This window comes from Gadus morhua, chromosome 2 (genome assembly GCF_902167405.1).
Source record: "Gadus morhua chromosome 2, gadMor3.0, whole genome shotgun sequence".
In the NCBI taxonomy this organism is placed as follows: Eukaryota; Metazoa; Chordata; class Actinopteri; order Gadiformes; family Gadidae; genus Gadus; species Gadus morhua.
Genome location: NC_044049.1, coordinates 5179311 through 5199517, shown reverse-complemented (window position 1 = coordinate 5199517; position 20207 = coordinate 5179311). Strand labels below are relative to the sequence as shown.

The 20207-nt window shown below is 44.4% G+C and overlaps 1 protein-coding gene across 1 annotated transcript in view; it reads left to right on the top strand.

Moving 5' to 3' along the window:
- Positions 1 to 18909, top strand: part of LOC115534467 (ras-related protein Rab-26) — a gene marked incomplete at its 5' end in the record, with an annotated part of 21074 nt that extends 2165 nt beyond the window's left edge. Inside the window, 5 exon segments of the mRNA XM_030345465.1 lie at positions 4094 to 4146; positions 15218 to 15283; positions 15887 to 15943; positions 16761 to 16837; positions 18383 to 18909. Of these exon segments, the coding sequence (XP_030201325.1) occupies positions 4094 to 4146; positions 15218 to 15283; positions 15887 to 15943; positions 16761 to 16837; positions 18383 to 18482 (353 nt within the window).
- Between the last annotated feature and the right edge of the window lie 1298 nt (positions 18910 to 20207).

The window sequence follows — 20207 nt, the reverse complement described above, 5'->3', positions numbered from 1 at the left end:
AGCTTCAATCAGACACATCAACTCTCAACCATGTCGGAGTAGATAGAATTGAAACGCAAGTCTTAGTCCTTAGCACGGCGACCCGGGTTTGATTCCTGCCCGTGGTCCTTTGATACATGTCCTCCCCTCTACCCTCCCATACCCTCCTGTCTAACTCTTCATGAATAAAGCATAAAAAATAAATAAATAAAAAGAATTGAAACACAAGAAAAAGCAACCAACTTGGTTTGGCACTTTTGGGGCCTTGGTGTAGAGTCTGTAAATAGGTGTTGATAGATGTAGATTCCATAGTTGCTTTGCAACAGTTCAAATACTTTTCTAGACTTTAACAAAAGATGTGCAGCTCATGTTTTACAGTCTGGACATTGTTAGGCGTGTTTACACACATCTACCCATTTGCTTATCTAACGTACCATTAGATATGAAAATTGGTCAGCATTTGTCTCATAATACATAAAATCACACTGTGTATTTATCCTAAGCCAAACACTCTTATCGATCCACAGTCCACAATCAGTCTGAGTCACATATACACACTGTCAACTTCAATTTGTAACACATACAATTTTTTCCCATTTTAAACCCATTGCCAAACAATTCCTTATTTTTCAACACTCTAAACCCTCTGATTGCCATGAAGGTAGACTTCTTGCAGAGGAACGTGGCTTCCCAAACCAACACCATTCAAATCAACAGGTGGACTTTATCTTGTCCAAGACAACGTTGAAGGAAAACTTTCTTTATTTCTCTCTTTCCGAATGTTTCGGCTGTTCTGTGATTCTAATGTGCTATGTGATTCGCTATCCACCTCTTGTGCACCTTTGCTCAATGGAGTTACAGAAAAAAAGTAAACATAGCAGTGTGTGTGTGTGTGTGTGTGTGTGTGTGTGTGTGTGTGTGTGTGTGTGTGTGTGTGTGTGTGTGTGTGTGTGTGTGTGTTTGAGGGTGTGGGTCAGTGTGTGTGCATGTATGCGTGTGCATGTGTGTGTGGTTCACAAGGCTCTGAGAACGTGCTTGGGTTCTCTGCAGTCCCATCAGCCAATAGAACGGTCGCATGGCTGTTATGTATATCAAGTGATGCTCGAACCGTAAATGGCTCACATGGGATGGCACTTGCACACGGGTAATGCCGCGCTGCCATGTGATTTATGTGAAGAAGACTCTGTTTTACCTTCCAAACTCATCGGGATCGCTCTTCACGACAGAGACAACAGAAGTGGGGGGGAGGCACACAGAGAGTCTCAAACAAAGCGATGAAAGTGAAACATAAGCCGACAGCCATCACTACCTAACAAATAACAACAGGGATGCGCCCGGGAGCAACAACAACCACACACAATCTGCAACGGCAGGGCCGCTGAGAACATGGAGAGGGCTGGAGCGCCACACTGAAACAGACTGGTGGACAGACAGGCTATGCAGACAGACAGGCTATGCAGTGGAGACAGGCTGAGCAGACAGACAGGCTATGCAGACAGACAGGCTATGCAGACAGACAGGCTATGCAGTGAAGACAGGCTATGCAGACAGACAGGCTATGCAAACAGACGGACTATGCAGACGGAAGGGCTATGCAGACAGACAGGCTATGCAGTGAAGACAGGCTATGCAGACAGACGGACTATGCAGACAGACAGGCTATGTAGACAGACAGGCTGAGCAGACAGACAGGATATGCAGACAGACAGGCACTGCAATTATGACAGCCTATAGTGATGACAGGCTACGCAGACAGACAGCCTATGTAGTGAAGACACGCTACTCAGAAAGACAGGCCATGCAGACAGACAGGCTACGCAGTGAAGACAGGCTTTGCAGTGAAGATAGGCTGAGCAGACAGAAAGGCTATGCAGACAGACAGGGTATGCAGACAGACACGGTATGCAAACAAACAGGCTATAGATTGAAGACGGGCTAGGCGGACAGACAGACTATGCAGACAGAAAGGCTATGCAGGCAGACACAGTGTAGGGGTAGAGATAGTGCTGAGTGCCTCTATGTGTGGGAGGCTGGGCCATTAGTCTGTAGACCTCATGTTTGAAGGGCCGTGAGCTGTAGAGAGGATTCTTTTAGATGCCAAAGGATACATGAGGTGTGTGTGTGTGTGTGTTGGAGTGTGTGTGTGTGTGTGTGTGTGTGTGTGTGTGTGTGTGTGTGTGTGTGTGTGTGTGTGTGTGTGTGTGTGTGTGTGTGTGTGTGTGTGTGTGTGTGTGTGTGTGCGTGCGATATAAAGGCTGTAGTGACCAGCATTGGGTTTATTGCATTGCGTATTGTGTGCACCTTATTATTAGAATATATCAATTCATATCAAAGTATCCCACATAAAGCATCCAGTGTGTTGTGTTCTTTTCTGACTCAAATGTATGAAAAGTCATTCAGGGGAGGAGATGTGCTGGTTGCCAGTTGTCCCAAACAACCTTTCATCTTCAATCGTGCAAGATATAATATAAAGAACCTCACAGAAAGAAACGTATCCACAGTGGAATAAGTATTTCTTTCAACCCTTCTGTCTGTTCATCCGACTGTGTGCGTTTGTGTGCATGTGTGTATGCATGTGTGTGTGTGTGTGTGTGTGTGTGTGTGTGTGTGTGTGTGCGTGTGCGTGTGTGTGTGTGTGTGTGTGTGTGAAAGACCTGTTAGTGGATTTGGCTACCTTGCAGTAGGACCACATGCTTCCCTCCTCTATATCCTCCTCCTCCTCCTCCTCCTCCTCTATCTCCTCCTCCTCCTCCTCCTCCTCCTCTATCTCCTCCTCCTCCTCCTCTATCTCCTCCTCCTCCTCCTCCTCCTCCTCCTCCTCCTCCTCTATCTCCTCCTCCTCTTCCTCCTCCACCTCCTCTATCTCCACCTCCTCTATCTCCTCCTCCTCCTCCTCCTCCTCCTCCTCTATCTCCTCCTCCTCCTCCTCCTCCTCCTCTATCTCCACCTCCTCCTCCTCCTCCTCCTCCTCCTCTATCTCCTCCTCCTCCTCCTCTATCTCCTCCTCCTCCTCCTCTATCTCCTCCTCCTCCTCCTTCCTCAACCTCCTCTTGATTGAATTCCGTTTGATCCCTCCCTCCCCCTCCATGCACCAGTAGATACTCATTTGGATCCAGCCTCCTTTGTTGTGGTTGTCGTCGTCCCCGCCCTCCCCTTTCTTCTCTCCCTCCCTCTCTACCGTTCCCCCTGATGACAATCCTCTCTGCGCTCCCTCTCTGTGAGCTGCTCTATCCCAGGTTCATTCGCACCTCTGTCCCCCCCTACCTCACTCCGGCGGAGATGGGAGTGGGTCTTTATTTAGCTTTGTGTTCCCTTTGATTCTAAATGGAGACTCTCTTTGAGCTTCTGAACCACGCTGTTGGCACGGGGGCATGGAACGATCTCGCCGGGGATGTACGTTATATAATCTAGAATGTATAATTCAGGATTCTGGATCATTTGTGGTTACTTACGTAACACTCAAAGTGCATATTTGCAGTGCAGGGACGGGAAAGGACATTTTTTTTGCAAGCTCAGTTTTTTGATTAGTTCTGGTGCATAGCAGTTTCATGTTTACACGTTTTAGTTTATTGGAACATTTGTATAGTCTGTTTAATATTCTTGTATACTCCCCAACAAATACAAGTATGGATGAATTAATAGAATCATTCAGACCCCTACGTCATGCTGTTTGTCTGCTCAAGAGAGAGAGAGAGAGAGAGAGAGAGAGAGAGAGAGAGAGAGAGAGAGAGAGAGAGAGAGAGAGAGAGAGACTGCTTAAGAAAGAGTGGAGCAATAATTGGGAATCAGTCTCATCGTTCACGGGACAATCCACCGCACAATCACCGACCCCAGTACAAACCAAACCCTCTTGAAAAACCCGCACCAATGCAGGCTACCTAGAAGGAGAATAATGGCCACCCTATTCTGATCTAGTTTGTGCTTATACTGGACCCAACTTCTCATGGTCTCACATACACTAATCAACACTTGATGTATAAATAACAAAGAATAATATGATGGCAATGTATCTTCATTTCCATAATAGTCCCATTTAGATTTTGAAAAGGTACAATTGAGAGATTGTAATAATTACTCTTGTCTCCTGATCTTCATCTTGTCCCCCTCATCTCAGCTCTGCTGTTGCTGTACGACGTCACCAACAAAACATCTTTTGACAACACGCGGGTAGGTTTTCTGTCGTCTCTTGCTTGTTCCACATTCAACACACACACAGCAATACCAATGTACCAGCAGCTCTCTGCCAGACAAACTATTTTTCTTTCTTCACCAGACCTTGCTGAATGTTGTTATTTAACAGCACAACTGGTTTCGACAAAAGATCACATTCTAGAGTCAAGTCGAATATGAATAGCTCTCATCGCTTTAGGATCGTTCAAATATTCAACGCTCGGCATTTGCAGTATTTTACCTGAATTCCTGAATGCCGCCTGCCTTCAAAATATTTCATTTCCCCCGGTGTCAGATAAAGAGAACAAGCTACTGGCTTTTACGTCTGGCTCTGATCTACTGGTGCTGGCTTCTCCAGGATGATGAATGTTGTGGCCCAGAGTCCCATGACAGCAGGAGCCCCAGTCCAACGCTACGAATGAAGGAATCCCTTGACCACCCGTGCACCAACACTGCCTCCATAGGTCCGTAGAAAGCGATTGATTACATTGTGAATCAGTTCCGCTTTTTATGTTTCCGTAAACAAACACCAAACTAAATTAGCGATAAGACATCCGAAATGTGAGAGGCTGTTCAATATTGCCTTGAGCGTTGACTTAGCGATGCGATCATACTGCATGTGTTTGATGAAATGTCTCTCTCTTCTGAAACACCAGTCTGAGTTTGTGTCTTGCGTGCGCTACAACCTTATCATGATCAAGCCTTGTGCAACAGAACCGCCCAGATTTTGAACGAGGTTGGTCTAGGCATAATGCAGTGCACATGGTTCACTGTTTGAGTTATTGTAAAGCAGCAATTCCCAGACAGTGTACCATGTGTGGACTGCTAGCTAGAATAGTGGATATCAGAGACATTTTCTTTCTCCACCGTTTTTCCCTAAATCCCAGGCGGGGGAATTGGCTTATCGTCTTTATTCCAGGCTAAATAGTTCCATAATTATATTTTTATTACTTCAAAAAGTTTGAAATACTTTCACTGCCGCGAGAAGTATTACTCCTCCACCCCCTGCGTTCATATTAGTCCCAGTGACTTTTGGAAGACTTTGCTTGCTGCTTTGAATGCATAACTTTACATGTAACTATTAGACGCCACCTATATAGAGGGATAGCAATGGCCCTCTCCGAGGAAGGACTGTCATCTCTGTTATCGTTGAGCGCCAACGGCATCGTGGGGATGAGCGGGACATGTCTGCTTGTTCCCACTCCTACTTTGGCCCCCCAAGCACTAGCGTTAGCTGAAGTAGGGATTTTCATGCATATCTCAATTTAACTGTGAATATATGAACAGGTTGGAATCTTTGTTAATCCATAAGACCTTCCCTCTCCCCTCCTCTGGATACTCTGAGGTATCCAGCCTCGGGCTTGTTTCCGTTCTATTTAAATCGGGACCGTTCTGCAGGGAAAAAGGAAGGAAGCCACATCCAAGCACTTTCGCGAGTGCCCTAGTATACAAGTAAGAGCTAGCTTAAGCAGTTTGTACCACTAATCCACTAATACTAAGTATAAGTGGTTTGTATTGTGTAGTTACTTTGTATTACAAGGCGAGTGTGCTCGCACTCCGGTGCTTTCAATGTGCAAACTCCAGCAGGCTGCAGTTCACTGACCTCCAACGAGGTCAGGAATGAGAAGGAACTTCGGGTTCTCACTCACCCTGAAGAGTGAATGCTTACCACAAACTGCATAGTAAAAGATAAAGGATGGCCCCCGTATGGCCAAGGTGAATTCAGACCTGCGTGTGGCAGGAAGAATAAAACACTCTCTGCCCTTGAAAGATATCTGTCTTGCACTTTCCCGTCGTGTGCCTAACAGGACTGCAGACTGCCAGATGGGGATCTTTCAAGGACAAGTGTGATTCTCTTTCCGTTTTGTTGATTCTCTTCTGCAATGTTCTCTCCCATATCGTACTTTCCTTTCCCGCACGTTAATTCGAGAAGACCAACAGGTGTGGTGTCACTCGTAGGGTTACGGGTAAGTGTTGTTAATGGATGTTTAATTGAGATGAAGGAGAAACACAGGCACCAAAGTTGTTATGCCTTCCTGTTCCTCCACCCTGCGTTGTTTGCTCCTCGAGCCTCGAGGTGCCGTTGAGCAGAGACGATTCTCAACGCTGTAGGATGGCCGTCCGGAATGTTCCAGAGATCCAAGCTCTTGTTCTGGCTCACATTACCATCTCTGGTTTGCAATCACTTTAAATATTCTTTGGATGCCGTTTTCCGGGCTCCAGACGACATGAGGTAATCTCCCGGGTTATTCACTGTTGGTCTGTCGTTTGCCCTGCCAGCCGTGGTGGAGGCATTGGCATATAATCAACTCTTTGAGCGTCCTTTTAAGTATTCAGTCCGTGGGCTCGCCTCCGTTATGTGGCCGAGCAGCAGATGATTCAAAATAAGTGCTTCTCCCCCTGAAAGCGATGTTCGTTCTAACTATCTATCTATCTCAATACGGAACCACTTTGTCATTTGTAGAGCACTACTTTGACTTTTATGTAACGTTTTATTTTTTATTTTTAAGATGAGCTTTTGCTTTTGAAAAGAATTGTTGTACTTCTACTACCAAGGTCATGCACTTACACTTACACACACACACACACACACACACACACACACACACACACACACACACACACACACACACACACACACACACACACACACACACACTCAAACACCCACAGAGTTGTCACTTTCAAGCTATCGTGTGTGTGTTTGCGTCTGTGTGTTTGTAAGTGTGTGTGTGTGTCGTGTGTGTGTGTGGGGGGGAGGGGACTCTCAGACAGCGATTCTGAATAGATGGATCAAATGATATATTTTTTTCTTTCAGTCTCTTGACTTGTTCTGACAACGTGACCCCGACAGCCATCACAGAAAGATGCATGCTGGGATTGTGTCGTTCGACAGCAACTTTCTGAGCTCAATATACACAGAGATTGTGTTCCAAAACTAGAAATATAAAAATGCAAACCTTAATTTCCAGCTACATCTGTCTCTGTGAAATATGGGCTGCCTACCTATCACACAGCCGTAAGTTAAATGTCACGGGAACTAGAGACCAGATGGGTGCAAAATAAAAGAAAGGACAGTTTAATTGGGACTGTGGATGTAGAATAAATATTATGCTTAAAACATAGAGCCCATAGGTTATCCTCTCCTCCCAGGTTTGATGTCAGACATCATCACAGGTCATTACCTTGTCTCTCACACACAGACATTCATCTGGTCCCTCTCATGAACAATATTGCCCAGCAAGTCTCCCCCAGTGCTTTTATAGATCTCAGCCTAATCCCAGCCAAATCTCAAATCCATTATACAACCTCCTCTAGCAGCCTCGTTTCAGAACATCGCCTCAGCCTCGTATCAGCCTCGACTCACAGCCTCGTCAAACAGCCTTGTCACATTCTTGTCTCTCAGCCTCGTCACATTCTTGTCTCTCAGCCTCGTCACATTCTTGTCTCTCAGCCTCGTCTCAGCCTCGACTCACAGCCTCGTCAAACAGCCTCGTCACATTCTCGTCTCTCAGCCTCGTCTCAGCCTCGTCTCAGCCTCGTCGAACAGCCTCGTCAAAAAGCCTCGTCGAACAGCCTTGTCACAGTCTCGTCTCTCAGCCTCGACTAAGCCTCGTCTCAGCCTTGACTCAGCCTCGTCAAACAGCCTTGTCACAGTCTCGTCTCTCAGCCTCGACTCAGCCTCGTCTCAGCCTCGACTCAGCCTCGTCTCACAGCCTCGTCTCACAGCCTTGGCAAACAGCCTTGTCTCAGTCTCGTCTCAGCCTCGTCTCAGCCTTGTTCCAGCCTCGTCTCAAAGCCTTTTCTCAGCCTCAACTCAGCCTCAACTCAGCCTTGTTTCAGAAGCTAGTCTTACAGCTTTTTCTCACAGCCTTGTCTATCAGCCTTGTCTCAGCCTCGTCTCAGCCTCGTCTAAGCCTCGTCTCACAGCCTGCCCTTGACTTCATGTACCTGGTGCAGAGCTGGCTCCAGCTGGCTTCCTGCACAGCAACCGTGCCGACACACATACGCACACACCTACACGGGCACAATCTGTTTGTATCATTTCCCTATTTGTATTTTTTCAATAGTTACCGCAGCACAACAAATTGCCAAAGACATGCAGAACTGTTCTTCGCATCTTCTTGCTGGCCTTCTTTCATGAGTTCACCGGGTATTAACCCATAATGGCCATCCCTGTTCTCCTCCTCTTTGTTCACAACAGCGTTCCGCACACCTCTCCATCATCATCCCTTTAGTTGCATAACCTGTATTTATACATCCTCCCGCCCACTCACCATTAGCATGCCTTTTCTCTCGCGCTAAGTTAGTAGCGAAAGGCCCCGGCAGGGGGCCGTCTATGTGTTGAGGCTCAGGGAGGAGCCCATAGATGGAGGAAGGTCACAGCTACTCAGACACTCTCCATTAGAGACGTGCGAGGGTTGAGAGAAGGCTGTAATTAACACACCGGGCTGCGACAGCTCCCTGCAGAGTCCCAGTGGGACAAGCAAAATCTAACCCAACGCAGTGATTATACAAAGAGTGCAGGCGAGGTGTCTCCTTTACTCTGTTATATGGAGTTAAGTGAGGTATGACCTGTAATGGCTCAGAGTGTTTCTTCACGTGGAGCAAAGGAAAGACACTCGATGGCTCATCAAAGACTGCACAAGCTGGCCAAAGGGCTGTGAAAAGTAATGTGTCCTTTTGCAATGGCGCGCTTGGTGTTGGACCGTCTCAGAATAACACTGGCAATATTGGACGGTATGAATCTCACAGGAAGAACGTGTAGCAAAAACTGGCTCATTGTGCCAGCTGTCCTTATTTTTATGATACAAAGGATAACTTGGCACGTGGACACGCACAGATTGCAAGATGCAATTGTTCTCCGTGTGGTCGCAGAGTATCCAAGAATCACTTGAACCAGGCGGACACCCAGCGCCGGCTCCGCTCTTCACCGGAGATGGTGACAGTATCAGTGCATTTCAGGGGTTATTTCTTATTGGCTCAAATGTTGTGCCAAGTGATGTCGATAACCCTTCTTTGTACGCGGTGACATGGATTTGAATTGACTACTGACTAACTCCCACGGCCGTTATGTGTGGGTGACTTTGATTAAAAAAATAATAACATTTGCTTGTCTTTTATTTTACATGCACTGCACATCACTCGTTTTTATAGGATGCAGATAGAGAGCATGTTTTAATACATACTCTTTCTGTAATGTCTCGTTATTCAGCCATTTAGGGATTCAAGCTGTATGCTTATAATGGGATGGGATCAATAATCGTATCTTAATACCCCCTATTGGTGCATACCATTTGTCACCCCTTTTCAGTTAAACAGCACAACTAGTTGGCTAAGAGCACTACTGATTATGGGTTGAACATTAATTTCCGAGGTATGAGCTGTTTTGGTATCAGGAAGGAATGAAGTAAGGAAAAAATATTGAATTTGACAATAGTGTTGGTGCTCAGTGTGAATTTTGTTCCATGTGTTCACAGGTCTGTATCAAGACCCTGTAGTTAACTTCGAGCTGTTTTTTGAGACAAAGCATAAAAAAGAATGGTTGGCTTACTTTTTTTTATGCTATCTGTTTCGTATTTAAAGCAACTTCCAGTTCCTCAACAGTTGCTTCCAATGTTTGAAAATGCAATATTATATTTCTTTCCTGGTTGATTGATAAAACAAAGGGTCATTGCTGAAAATTTCGAACGAGTCATTTCCTCCTTCCAAATTTAATTCATTATGACTGTTTGTAGCTCTTTCATTTGCAGAAATCCTAATGAGGCTCAATCACAACCATTGAACACAGATTTAATTCCTCTTAACTGCAAAATGATTCAGTGGCCGAGTCTTTCTGCAGTTTTACAGATTTGAAGAAAGTTGAGAAGATACGATTTCTACCCGCTTCGTAAACTCCTCCTTATAGTTTGGATTATTTTTTCCCATCTCCACCCACCATTCCATCTTTTGTCCTTCCCTCTCTTCCATGGTTAAATCCATCCACCCAGGCAGACAGAGGCAGTGTGTGACCCCCAGGTTTTTTAAGGCGCATCAGTCATCCAGACAGCACTGACGTCCACGCTTTCTGGCAGATGCCTGCTCCTCATCTATAAACATGAATCAGCCTTCGCCCCTGCCAATAGCAAATTAAATCCACAATGAATGGGTGTTGGTTTCACCCTTTTTCTTGTGTTTTTGCTTGTTTATGTCTTTATGTCTGTATGCTTGCTTTCAAAGATGGGCATTTGTTTAACAGGCAGAAAGTACAATTCCATGTGGTAATGATATTCAACGTGTGTGTGTGTGTGTGTGTGTGTGTGTGTGTGTGTGTGTGTGTGTGTGTGTGTGTGTGTGTGTGTGTGTGTGTGTGTGTGTGTGTGTGTGTGTGTGTGCGCGTGCAGAAGCATGTGTTTCTGTATTTGTGTTCATGTAAAGCAGCATAAATAAAGCACAGATTTGTGAATCAGCAGGCCTGCTTCAGCATAGTGCTGGAGCTGCATGTCTGTTTTCAACACAGATCAGAGAAACGCTGTCATCGCCATCCTTTTAGCTTAGCTTAGCTGGCATAGGCCTTCCACAATTCCCCAGGACAGCATTCACATTCCCAGAAACGCAGTTTTGGCTTGGTTTTATCATGACTCTGCATGTTCCTCAAATCATAATTCCCATAATTCTCTGCTATCATTCTGTTGGTGTAGAGCTAAAACTCAGAATTGATCAAAGCACTGCAAGCACCACAGCACCTGTCTTACCTCTCTTTACTTCCATGAAGGTTGGGTCGAAACATGTTCAGTGTTGCAGTACATTTACCTATGTCTCTTTTGCGCTTCTTTAATGACACACAATCTTAGTACACGTTGAGTTTTTAAGAGATGTTTATGCCATTCTTCTTCTTGTTTCATATTTGAACAACAAGTTTTGAGGAATTTATTTAAAAGGTTATTTAGCTAACAGAAATGAATGAATGAATGTATTATCTGGTCATCATGAGTTCCTCTGGACACCTTATGCCACCTTGGGACATTAGCCTTCTCCTCCAGATGGTCTTGTATAAAACATGCAGCCAATCCAGTTTCTTAACCCATGGTCAGTGATGCTGTTTGGTTATATCTGCCCTCCTTACTGCTGTACAAATGAATCATCTGGGATGATCTTTGACCCCTCATCTTTGAGGTATTGGTGTAGTGCAGTCAGTCAGTCATTGTGATGGCTCTGTTACCAGTAATGATTTTGCTGTACTGTGGAGTCTTGGCGATGGACAGCAAAATTACAAACCAGCAAGCAGACAGAAATACCTCCCTGCTGCTTTCTGTTGAATAAATGCAGTGTTTATTATTTTGGTAGAACTTTAGAATAATCAAAGCATTAACTTTAAAGCATCAATAGTTGTAAAAAGTGAATACACATTGGTACTTGAGGCATTTCCATCCTTTAGATAGTTTGTAAATCATTAACTTTGCTAAATTATCCTATCTCATAGGATATTATAAGTGCTACCTTTCTTTTAACACCTGTTTGCTTTCAAAGCATGCAAGATTAGCTTGCTCTTAAGTTACATACTTCAATTAAAGTTGACCGCAGTGTTTGTATTTTACATGAAAGGAAAGTTGTCACAGCTTCTAAAAATAGATTTTGACAGCAAAATAGAAATATAATCGGCCAATTAGAAAAAAAGGCCAAATTGCATTTAAGGAGAAAAAGATCGAAGCTGGAACGAGGTCGGCAGGGAGACGGACTCGTCTGACACACAGCAGATATATCAAATGAATCCTAAAGACAAAATAGTTCAATGCCAGGTCCATTGCTACGGTACGAAATAGAGTTTGCCTCAATAATGACATGCAAACAATGATTTTAGCCATAATGCTCATCGCCCTGGTAATTATTAAATTCTCTTCTGTTGTTTGCCTTCTCTGGGCGTAGCAGGAACTAGCGATGCCGGTGTTTGTTCAGTGTTGACGGGGGCTGCTGTAGCGTTGTAATAGGCTGTTCATCACAAAGCCTTTATTCATCCGAGCCCTGCCGTCGTGGACCGCGCGCAGCTGCTAGCGAAAAGCTTCATTAAACTTTTGCTCCTGCCTCCCCTGGTCTTTTGCTCCATCTCCCCCCCCCCCCCCCGCATCTAGCTTTCCAAAGCATACAGACGATATCACTGTCTGCACCCCTAGCATCGCTCCTCTGTCTGCTCTGTCCTTTCGGCAAACTGTTCTCTCTCTCGGTCTGTCTGTCTCCCTCTCTCTGTCTTGTCTCTCTGTCTTTCAACTTCTCTCTGTCCTCTGTTTCTCTGTCTCTCTCTGTCTCTCTGTCTTTCTCTTCCTCTGTCTCTCTCCCTCTCTCCCTCTCATTTTCTCTGTCTCTGTCTCTCTCTGTCTCTTTCTCTCTCTCTCTGTTTCTCATTTTCTCTGTCTCTCTCTGTCTCTTTCTCTCTCTCTCTCTCTCTCTCTCTCTCTCTCTCTCTCTCTCTCTCTCTCTCTCTCTCTCTCTCTCTCTCTCTCTCTCTCTCTCTCTCTGTCTCTCTCTCTCTTTCTCTCTGTCTCTCTATCTTTCTCTCTGTCTCTCTATCTTTCTCTTCCCCTCCCTCTCTCTGTCTCTCTCTGTCTCTCCCTCTTTCTGTCTCTGTCTTTCTCTTCCCCTCCCTCTCTCCCTCTATTGTACTGAATGTCAGGGTGCATTTCATCTTCCATGATTTATCACCACTGTGCTACCAGGAAATCGTACTCCTCTCATCCACTTAACATTGGCATGATGCGGTGGCATTATCTATTCTTCCTCCATCCAAACCGTGCCACGGAGATGACGGCGCAGTGCGTTTCTGTCCTTGTATTTTATTGGTGTTTTCGTACCTGCCTGCCGGTCCGTGCTCGCAAGTGCATGAGACCATTGAGGCAAGTGCATGAGACCGCTGTTCAGTTGGTCAAGTCCCCTAGGTTAATGGTTCACCCTCTCTTGCGGTGGACTCTGGAGAGGTGGTGAGCCATTGAAATCCACTGTATGGACCCCAGCTGCACCACTGCAGAAGGCATCCCTAAGCCAGTCCACTATCGAAACCGCCATCAGTAACCACACCTCCTGGTCCTCAGCCTATCCCCAGGCAGCCACACAGGGAACAAGTCAGAAGGAATGACGCACGGACCAACCACAAACCCTGTTGATTAGCCTTTGTGTGCCCATGTTCCCCGGAGTCGTTTCAGAGCCACTCGATGATTCTTTCACTGCTGCGCGTGAGTAGAGGTCATATGAGATGAAAGATTGTTAGGTTATAGCCGCCAGGTCGTCACATTCATTTCCCCTCAAACATCAATGACTGTTGTCCATGAATTGGTCTGCCCGTTTTTGATCTCCCTCTCGGGTCCTGAATCAAGGGGGTTTATTGACATTCTGGGACGCAATGAGGTCAAACATGCTGGAGTGCCCTGGAGAATTTGCGATCTGCTCCTGGGAACAAGTGAGAGAGAGAGAGAGAGAGAGAGAGAGAGAGAGAGAGAGAGAGAGAGAGAGAGAGAGAGAGAGAGAGAGGGGGGGAGGGAGAGAGGGAGGGAGGGAGGGAGAGAGAGAGAGAGAAATAATTGAACCATGGGAGCTTTTTCCATGGTTTAGTCCCTTGGGGAGGAGGCTTAGTGTTCAGCCGCTAACCTTTGCGTGGGCTTCTCGTAGACCACAACACTGAAGAGACACCTGGGACACACACAGGGTCTGATGATCCACGTTGTTGTTTTCCTTAAGGGTTCCTCAAGACCCTTAAGGTGTGATTTCCTTTGCAGGGGCCAACTGACTGGAACCGAAATAGCCTGATCACTATGTATACCACAGAAACGCTTAAAGGGGAAAAGGTGGAGTTGTGACAGAACTGAGGGCTCACTCTGCGTTTATCGATTACAAATACATTTCTTCATAACAAGAGATCTTTGAGTCTTAACTCTAGATTGAAAAGTAATAGAAGAGAGTCATTCAATTTTGCCCGAAAGGGGGACTAGTCCCATTAGACTTGAATGGGAGAAGTTAGTAATAAAGTCAGTAATGTGTCATTACTGACAGTGTCATTCGTCCTATCATTGTTATGCGTGGCTGCCCTCCGGACAGATGTTTTTAGTTGTGTGTATTAGTTATTTATGTGTTCAAGCTTTTCCCTGTACGTTTCAATTTTTGTATCCACACCAGGATACAAGTATGTTATGCAAGTGTATTTATTGTTGGTTTTTGTCAATGCTTTAGATATTTCATTTTGTCTGGCTGTATTTGCGGCTGGCCTTGACTCGCTCGAATAAAGCTTTTGTTTTTACCTTTCAATCCCCACAACCACAGAGCGTCTGCATTTAAATCAGTCTTTGATTTGTCCCTTTTGCTGGTAAATCAAACTATTTCAGGATTCATTTCATTTAAATTGTTTTATATCGTTGTGTGCTTTGTTTGGAATTCACCAGGGCCAAATTATATTTCTAAATTGAACAGCTGGCCTTTGAGCGCTCCTCTAGCTGTGGCATTTACTGCTAATGAACCATAACTGGTAATGAGACATCGGTCAGGTGTTTATAGCAACAACTCACCAGGGGGGATTTCACAGACACTACTAATCGGTCCAGATGTTATTATTCGGCATCACGTTGGCCTGGGACTGAAATACATTCCCGGCACTACCGATGACATCATCTGTCCTTGGCCTTAAATTGCAAATCTTGACCTTCCTTGGCTGCTGCCTCATCCAGCCTGTTGACAGTCACTATGACTTTGGGGCCTTTGGAGCAGAGGTCAACTAAAAGGTAGACCAAACTAAATCTCAGTGAGACTCTATTGCACTCTGCAGGCCTACAATCATTGCTCAGAGCCGAACCCCGAAGACGAGAATGCACTTGATCCTGCAGTGCCCTCGTTAACCACTAGGCGGCTGCGGTCCACAGTTTGGGAAACCCTGGTCAAAGGTGTCTCTAATGTGCTGTGTGTGTGTGTGTGTGTGTGTGTGTGTGTGTGTGTGTGTGTGTGTGTGTGTGTGTGTGTGTGTGTGTGTGTGTGTCTCCATATTCCTGAATGTGTAGCTCCTTGCAGTGACATCATCTCTTGATCTCCTCTGGCGTTTGCTTCTCCTCCCCAGGCTTGGCTGGCCGAGATCCACGAGTACGCCCAAGAAGACGTTGTCCTGATGCTGCTGGGAAACAAGGCAAGGCATCATGGGAAAGGCCCTGATCAGAGTCACCCATGTCACTAACAAAAATGGCGAACTAGGATATTCTGCAGACACTGGTCCCAAGGGGCTGTGTTGTTCCCGCATAAATCACCATCATATATATATTTTTTGGTGTAACGTCTTATCAATTGGTGTAATCTGATCGTGGTGCCTTAATGATTATCTTGAAAAGGTTTAATGATACGATACAATACAGACAGACAGTTCGGATTCAGTACTCTGGAGTTAATCTCTAGTCATGTTATACATCATCGTGCCTCATGCATCTTAACATAAAGTGCATCAGAAAGCATTCTGGGATATTTTGCTGCCGATATCCACCATTTTGGGAGGATTCCGTTATCCACATACACACGATGACCAAGACACATGCTATGGAGCATGTGTCCATAGCACCTTGCAAAATGGAGGCGGTCATTGCGATGTGACATGAAGTAAAACCCTGTTATGATCTTTTTGTTTGACCTTCCTCAGTTGCTTTATTTCTTTTTGGGGGCGTACTGGCTGACTGACCAGGGTCCTGAATGAATTGTGTGGGTGCAGGCTATTAGTACTTACATTGTCTTTTGTCTGCAGGCTGATTCAACTCACGAGAGAGTAGTGAAGAAGGAGGACGGGGAGAGACTGGCCAAGGTGAGGCTAAAATACGAACGCATCAAACACCATCCGGATGTTACTGTTTAAAAGGGCTCTTTGATCGTCTCTCTTTGTAGGGTCCTAGTCTTCGACCTTTGTGTGGCTTGAAAAGTTCAACCGTTTTACCTGCTTTTCTTACATGGCGCCTCACCAAGGAGAATTTAAGACATGAATAGTATTTTGGGTGGCGGGTGACAGAATGGAAGAGATTGGGAGATTCAATTAATATCTTCCCTCCTTATATTTCTGAGTTGCCTGTTAGGTTATAGAGAGTCACCTAAGAACATTTTTACCATTTTAAAAATATGTATTAAACAGACGACCAGGAATAGGAAGGAACTGAATGAAATTCAGAAAAAATGTTCCACAGCCAGGACTGCACACTTCAAAATGATTATTAATCCTCATTTCAATCAAAACCCTCAAAACAATCAAATGTTTGAATGCTCTCCATCTCATTTCACGCCCTGTTCTGTCATTGTCTGAACTCTGTGACTCTTGATTATTGCAGGGTCTCTGTCACACTTTTCCATCTATTGAACTTGTTGGAAAAGTCATAATATTCAATTATTTCAAAGAATAGATGTATATTATTACATATTCAGAGTTATATTTATAAAATATGATGATGTTTTACAGGCACTAAAAGTCAGAATGATCCCAAATGATCCAGGTTTGAATCATTTGGATCATGTTTGTATCCGAACCCTCGGATACAAACATGAATACAAAGTACGAGCTAAACTGCATCAGAGCCCGAGCCAATACTCCTGTCTGACAGAACTGCTCCATTGCTTCTGCCTGTGGCGTGCAGGAGTTTGGGGTTCCCTTCATGGAGACCAGCGCCCGGTCCGGCCTCAACGTGGAGCTGGCGTTCACCGCACTGGCCAAGTGAGTTCCCGCCGCCTCGTGCCCACTAGAGGTCAAACCGCGGGCGTAGTTTTCAAGATTCAAGATTCAAGATTCAAGATTCAAGAGGGTTTATTGTCAAATGCACAACAAATACAGCAGCAGTCGCTGGCAATGAAATTCTTGAGTCTCAGGGCAGCTCCTTCAACAATGCAATATAAAAATAAATAATGTGTAAGATAATGTGTAAGAGAAACACAAACTGGACATGAAATAATTAGAATAAAGCACAAATATAATAATAACAGCTGTAAACGAAAAATAATACAGGGCATGAAATAATTAGGATAAAATAAAAATATAATAATGACTGTAAATTAAATAGAATACTGTACATGGAATATAAACATGTGAAATAAGAATATTTATGCGTTTCAGGGGAGACACTAGGGGCATGTTCGCTGTTCAAGCTGGCAATGTATTCTGAGGGACACGGTGTTTGAGTAGTAGAGAAGAGTAGTAGAGACTCGCACATCCAAACTAATAGTGCCGGCGCGTCAGAGTGTGTGGAGCAGTGTCACGTCAATATGGAATCAAACTGGAAAACAAGACGTAGTGTTGAGATGAACTGAAACCGTCTCCGTCCTCTGACAAAGCGATACCACAGGTCTGCCAAATCGCCAAGCTGTCCAGTCCTCCGATCTGCCCTAGCCGTGAGGCAACAACTTCCTCTGACATCCCTCCCACCCTGTCCCGTTCCCTCCCGGCCGTCTGTCTGTCTGTCGACGGGCCCGTAGTGGCACTTTCAGAGTAACGAGTGTTACTTTTTGATAAAAAAAGGATTTGTCGTCATTTGTCAGTTAACACTTTCCTAATGTTGTGGACAAGTGCTACATTCTGATGAGTTCAACTATTATTCCACTGCGCTTCAATCCGGTCGAATGACTTCAGAGAGTTCCCTGTCTGAAGTTCTCCTGGGGCCATAGTTCAGGGACCCTGGACCCAGGGGCTGTGGCCGACCCCAAGGCTCAGAGGCCCTATTGTATTTAAAGCATTAAATTAGTAAATAATTGAAGGCACCTGTGAAGGCACACTACAGCAGGGCTTTGGTGGTTGGCAAACAGTGTTCAGGATTATCTGATTCAATAGCTTTGAGACCTGGGGTTGCTTATTAAGAACAGTTAATAAGCACAAAGTTGACCCTTTACAACTCTCCAATAGTACTTCTAGTAACCTCAATCCAGACTTTCTCTTTATTGTAATTTGAGACAGAGGAAAGCAATCTACCATTAGTGAATCCAAGGGAAGCAACTTTAGAAAATATACAAATATGAAACAATATTTGGTAAATGCTGTCATATTGATTTGTTTGTTTTCAACTACTACATTCCTTCCACGTGATCAATAGCTAAAAAGGTGAATAATCGAGAAGATCAGAGATTTAGGGTCCTATTGATCAACTCACAGATTCACCGACTGGGAACCACTCCTCTGTGCCTCAGCTCATTGGCTGAAAGGTTGTATGATTTTAGAAAGCCCGCCCTTTCACTTGAGTGACGTGGGCTGCCCCCTCCCGCTGTCCCGCAGGGCGCTCAGGCACCGCTCCAGCTCGGAGGCAGACGACAAGTTTAAACTGCACGACTACGTCAGCAAGGAGGTGAAGAGCCCCGGCTGCTGCAGGTCCTAGAGGCTCTCCAGCTGCAAGCCCGTCGTGTGTGTGTGTGTGTGTGTGTGTGTGTGTGTGTGTGTGTGTGTGTGTGTGTGTGTGTGTGTGTGTGTGTGTGTGTGTGTGTGTGTGTGTGTGTGTGTGTGTGTCAGAGAGAGGTAGACAGAGAGAGTATGAATCTGGGTGACTTATTGTCCTGTTTGTTCTATCCCTGAGGTTGTGTTTGTATCAGAAAGGCGTCACCCTCACACAGGTACAGGACTTCCTTGTGCTGGATTGATTTCTATTTTTCTTTTTCTCTCTCTTCAAAATCTGTGTTGAATATTATTTCTCTCTTTCTTTCTGTCGCTCTGTCTCCGTCTCTATCTCTCTCACTCCCCCACTCTCTCCATCTGTCTCTCTCTTCCCCGCTCTGTCCCTCTCTCTCTCTCTCTCTCTCTATCTGTCTCTCTCTTCCCCGCTCTGTCCACCTCCCTCTCTCTCTCTCTCTCTCTCTCTCTCTCTCTCTCTCTCTCTCTCTCTCTCTCTCTCTCTCTCTCTCTCTCTCTCTCTCTCTCTCTCTCTCTCTCTCTCTCTCTCTCTCTCTCTCTCTCTCTCTCTCTCTCCTGCAGTGCTTATGCTGGGAGTATGACATTGTTCTTTCCTACCTGTACGGACTTTTTCTCTTCTCTATGTAGATATAATTGTATACTGTTTGATCATTGATTAAGGTTATATTTTGGCATTCATGACATTAATATTCCACAAGTAATTGTTGCCAGTCTAATCAATGACGTCTACACAGTGCTCATGGTCATTTTCCATGGATGGAAAGTGAATGAATCTCCCTGAACATAAATGCCATTGTGTATTTTACCATTCTGTACTTAAATCATTTCATAGACTTCTTGACCAGCATTTGTCTTATTTTAACAAACATTTCCATGACAATGTTTGTATAGTAAAATATGACATATTTATTTGATTAGTCTATTTGCATATCAAATACATTTCGGAAATATCTGTTGGACTGTAGTAGTTTTTAGAGAGTAAAGTAGCGAGAATAGTATTTGGTACATGGCAACTGTAAAATAAACTTGATTTTGCAACTTAATATTTTGGCAAAGCAAACCGGTTTTCATATTATGTGTCCTTAACTTATTCTTTGCTTATTAATTTTTTGGCCACTAACTAACTTATCAACGAAATAGTAAGTGTAGGGTTAGGTTAGGCTAGGGTGTAAGTGTACAGACTTATATATTTGATTTAGTATATTGTTATTTCTGGGTAATATTTGGAACAGGTCTAAGTGACCTTTAAAGCCTGGCATTATTCATGTCTGAAGGAAAACACAGAGCTTTGGCTTTTTATCAATTTTAATGTTTAAATGGAGCTTGACCTTAAGGCATTTCATATAACTGCATATTAAAGCATTAAATATTGAAGAAAAAGTCATTATTGGTTTTGAGATGTTTTATATTAAATGTAGTGACATTTGGCTAGTTTTACTTTGCCCTGTATTATATATAGGCCTATATATGTATGTATAGATATGTACATATACATAAATATATATGCATGGTATAATGCGTAAACCTCAAGATTGCTTCATGCCATTATTTGCTTATTGTATTAATTGTCTGTTATGAGCCTACCCAATAAACATGCATCTCATTTTTTACGATTTTTTCATTGTAAGGTGCAATGTGCTTCTCTATAATCACTTAATGCTAAATATTTCCCCACTAACTAATACCAACAGTACGT